The sequence below is a fragment of the Charadrius vociferus genome, unplaced genomic scaffold (assembly GCF_000708025.1).
Source record: "Charadrius vociferus isolate BGI_N301 unplaced genomic scaffold, ASM70802v2 scaffold249, whole genome shotgun sequence".
Taxonomy (NCBI): domain Eukaryota; kingdom Metazoa; phylum Chordata; class Aves; order Charadriiformes; family Charadriidae; genus Charadrius; species Charadrius vociferus.
The window spans coordinates 401,990-406,561 of NW_009650081.1; the positions used below are offsets into that span (position 1 = coordinate 401,990).

Below are 4,572 nucleotides of genomic sequence, written 5' to 3' on the forward strand. Positions count from 1 at the left end.
CAGCAGAGCGAGGAGGCATCGCCCCAGGAGCAGCAGAGGGCTCCCCCGGTCGCGGGAGGCTTCAACGGCAACAAAGCCCCCGGGCTGAAGTACGAGGAGATTGACTGTCTGATCAATGACGAGCACACCGTTAAAGGGAGGAGGGAAGGCAACGAGGTCTTCCTGCCGTTCAGCTGGGTAGAGAAATACTTTGAGGTTTATGGGAAAATTGCTCAGTACGATGGTTATGACAGGTTTGAATTCTCTCATAGCTACTCCAAAGTATACACACAGCGAGCACCTTACCACCCCGACGGGGTCTTCATGTCCTTCGAGGGCTACAACGTAGAGGTTCGAGACAGAGTGAAGTGTATAAGCGGCGTCGAAGGTTTGTGTGGAGTATTTTATTTTATTTTTAAGAGTTCAAGTGCGTCGTAAAATTTACTGCCGTCATCTGAGCTGCAAAATGATCTTAAATTTGTTGTGATAGTCGTGGTAAAAACCCACTTACTCTGAGAAGGGACGCGCAGGCTCTGCTTCGTGCTGAGTTTTCCTGGCGCCCCTCCTGCATCTCTGGTTTTACTGGTTGCAGCATTTAGACTGAACATTAGGAAAGAATTTTTCCACGGAAAGAGTAGTCGGGCACTGGAATAGGCTGCCCGGGGAGGGGGTTGAGTCCCCATCCCGGGATGTGTTTAAGAGCCGTTTAGATGTGGTGTTGGGGGATATGGTGTAGGGGAGAACTTTGTAGAGTAGGGTAGAGGGTTGGACTCGGTGATCCCAAGGGTCTCTTCCAACCGAGACAATTCTATGATTCTAACTCCAGAGGTGCCAGGACGCTTCTCGTACGGTGCTGCAGTCAGGTTTCGGCATTGCCGTTCACACTTGTCATATCTGTCAGGGAGCCACAATTATTAGAAAATATAAAATTAAAAAAAAACAGCCGTCTGAGGAGGCTCCTGCTTCCCGGATAGAGCCAAACCGCACTGCCAGCACCCGGGGAACAGCCCGGCCGCACACAGGCAGCTTTGTCCTCGGGGTTTTGTCTTCAGGTTGAACAATATCCCGTCTCCTGGCGTTCCCGGGGCGGGCAGGGCATCTCCTCGCCTTGGCCCGCCAAGGGAGCTGCTGCCCGCAAGCAAGGCGAGGGGAGGTTTCGGAGAACTGCTGAAGGGTCAAAAAGTTCTCCAGCCATGGAAGCGTCCCGGAATAAAATTAGTATCCAGTAAAACCTTTCCAATTTGCACTTTTACTAAAGCGTGCAATCAGTAATTAGGACGCAAGGTTCTTCCTGCGTCTCGGCAAAGATGTGGTCGCAGAGTATTCTTCTCGAGCTTCATATTAAAAAATTAACAACTTTATAAAATATTACGGAGTGTGACACTGTGACCCCTCATAAATTAAAGGCCAACTTTCATTTAAGGAATAGAATATATTCATTTTCATGCATCTCGGTGATCGGTGATGCTCTGCTGCATTGATATGAGCGCTTCCCATGATATGGTCACCGCAGGAACTGGGCATGTCATGCAATGAATTTGTCTGCAAAGGATTCCCATAAACAAATGCATAGGGTATATCAGGTGTTGTTTTGGGGGGGTTTTGTTTGGTTTTGAGGGCTTTGTTTTTTTTAATGTTACTTTCACATTTCTGTTATTTTCATATTTCTTCTTTTTTTTTTTTCTTAACTCTCATCCCCGTTCCATCTGCCACGGAAGGGACGTGGGGCTCTGAAACTCGGGCCTCTCCGGAAGGTGCGAACGCACCCCGGTAACTGCACATCCTCCACGTGTGAACGTTGCCCTGCTCGGGGTTTACATCCACTGTGAGAGCCCGAGGAGGTGGTTTTCCTTTCTAATTGCTGCAGCCGTTGCTGCTTAAATACGGCGTGTGGATACGAATCCTTGCGGCGGGCGCTGCTTTTGTTGTCGGGGTGTGGGCTTGGTCCGAGGTCTCGAAGCCCCACCACTTTTTGTCCGAAGTGTGGAAGATGCGCGCGGTGCCCCAGGCAACTGGACTCCGCACTTCTTGTGATGTTTTTCAGCAAAAAAAAGCCGAAATTCCGTAAGAACTGATGGAGGATGGGGCCAGATTCTGCAGCCTCTTGCCTTGCCGGGTGTGCGCGCGCGGTGCTGCGCGCCGCCGCTCTCTGCTGGAGCCTGGAGAGCCCGGCGAGCTTAGCGCTCGCCAGTGTGCTTCTTTATCTACGAACCTGGCTTTTTTGCAGCATGTGATTTAAGAGCATTCATTACGAACCGTGGTGCCGGAGCCTGGGTTATCCAGCAAACAGGTCAATTGTCGTTTATAGGGAAGGGGTTTTAATATTAAAACATGTTCTCAGGCAGTTTTAGGCTCCTACCTTGCATCGTTCCAGCCCGAGAGATTCTCATATTGCTGCATGATGAAAAAACCACTCGTGTTGTATTTTCACCTTCTCTCTTTCGGCAAGGTTAATGTGTTGTTCTGTCCTATGACCCGGAGAATTTAATCTTGTCATCTTGTATAAATTTCAAGTAAAGCTCTTACAGCGGATTTCTTTTTTTGCATCTTTCAGTCTCAATGAATTCGCCCTTAACTGAAAATGCTTGGCGTTAATAAGCGAGCTGCCTTCCAGGCGTTGAGATAGTACGTGGTATTTAAATATTTCCCGTGATGGTTTTCTCTTTAGGTAGCAGTAAGCCGTGCCATCTCCATCAGTAATATCTATTAGTAACACTGAGCATCAAAATACGTATGAAAATGTATCTCTTTGCATTTAGTTTAAGTAATCTTTTCGTCGTACCAGATTTCAGCAGAAATTGGTTTCTGAGCTTGACATTGCCAAGGGGGAAAATGGTGCAACCGCCAACTTGTTTATTTTCATCGTCTTTTTTCTTTTCTTACGCAAAGGTTTACAGTACTAAATATCCTTGGTTTTCTGCAAGAGGGTCGCAATGATATTCATTGGGATTCATATTTAGAGGTTGGGTATTTGTTCCAAATAAAATTCCAGACTTTAGGAGAATCCTGGTTTTCTCCGTGTCGTAAGCGTCGCGTGGTTGCTTGCTTATGGAGCCGTGTGTATAAATAAGTCTCCTCCACGCGGCTTGTTTTCATTTCCCACGCAGCCAGTGCTGCAATAGGCAGTTTTTCCACCCAAAACCCGCGGCTGCAGCTCCTGGGAGCTGGTGAAGGGCGGGCAGAGGAGAGCCCGGAGCTCAGCAGGGTTTCCTGCAGGTGCATCTCTGCTGACGATGGTAATGTAGGGTGGAAGTTTTATATGGGGCTCTGTGACATTATCTGAGCTCGTTTGACGGGTTTTGCATGTGAAATGCAATACGTCGGGCTACACAAGATGTTCTCTGTGATCTGCCTGCTTTGAACCCTCTAAAGAGGTGGTGCTCCAGGGGGTTCTTCTGGTCGGGGCAGACTCTTAAATCTAAAATCACCCTAACCCTAAGCGAAGTGTGCTCTCCTGCAAAGCTACCGCTTTTTGGAACAGGGAGTCGTGCGTGGAGGGTTAATCCCAGGGACGGCGGGGCAGGAGCAGTAGCTCTGAAGACAGGGGACAGCTTTGGGTGGAAGAATTGGGGCATATTCTACTGGTGTTGCACGGAGAGCCTGGCTGCTTTCTGCCGGCGTCACTTCAAACTGCGCTTGTAACGCTCTTGGGGGAGCCAGGGTAATTGGAGCAGATTTGTAGGTGCTGGGTAAATTGCTCTTTTGGCATCAAATAGCTCTTCCCAAAATCTAGTAATAATATATACACTAAATTCGCAAAGATTTATGTGGCGTTAAAGGGATTGTGTTAGATGTAACGTCGTTTGGGGATTTAGTGGTCTCTAGGGTAGGGGGGGAAATCTGTTAGGGCATTTTAAATGTATTTTAAAATCAGTATGATGCTTCAGTAAACAATTAAATGAGAATGTATGGAAGACCGTGATAAGGACTTCTCTGCCACTCAAATCTGCTTAGTATTGGTTAGTTACAGGTCTCGGTGTAAATGGGAGCAATTCTGTCCTTGGACGGGATTTTCCTCGTGTCTAAAAATGGTGAAGCCTAGAAATATCATTTGCCAGAAGTGAAGGAGTGATGGGGTATGGAGGAGGAGTGGGTTTTGAAAATGTGCCGATCAAACGCTCCTTTTCTTCCTCTCTCGTAGGTGTGCCGTTATCCACGCAGTGGGGACCTCAAGGCTATTTCTACCCCATCCAGATTGCACAGTACGGGTTGAGTCACTACAGTAAAAACCTGACGGAGAAGCCGCCTCACATCGAGGTGTACGAAACGGCCGAAGAGAAGGACAAAACGGGCAGGTCCGCGGACTGGACGGTGCCGAAGGGCTGCTCCCTGTCCACAGTGTCTGATAAAGCCAAGTTCACTAGCGTCAAACAGTTTGTCGCTCCAGGTGGGTTATCCGAAACGCGTGGCAGCTAAGGCACCTCTGTTAATGTGCACAGCCGGTACCGGGGCAGCTTTAACTTGCTGGGATTAAGTGTAAGGGCAAGTGTAGGGTACTGCATCTGGGGAGGAATAACCCCCCACACCGGTACAGGTTGGGGCTGACCTGCTGGAGAGCAGCTTTGTGCAAGGGACCTGGGAGTGCTGGTGGAC

General features: G+C 48.6%; 1 protein-coding gene across 1 annotated transcript in view; it reads left to right on the forward strand.

Moving 5' to 3' along the window:
• The window catches only part of GLCE (glucuronic acid epimerase), a 16,494-nt gene that overhangs the window by 7,769 nt on the left and 4,153 nt on the right, over positions 1 to 4,572 (forward strand). Inside the window, exons 2-3 of the mRNA XM_009892086.1 lie at positions 4 to 367; positions 4,121 to 4,366. Coding sequence (XP_009890388.1) covers positions 4 to 367; positions 4,121 to 4,366 — 610 coding nt within the window. The remainder of the gene's footprint in view (positions 1 to 3; positions 368 to 4,120; positions 4,367 to 4,572) is intronic.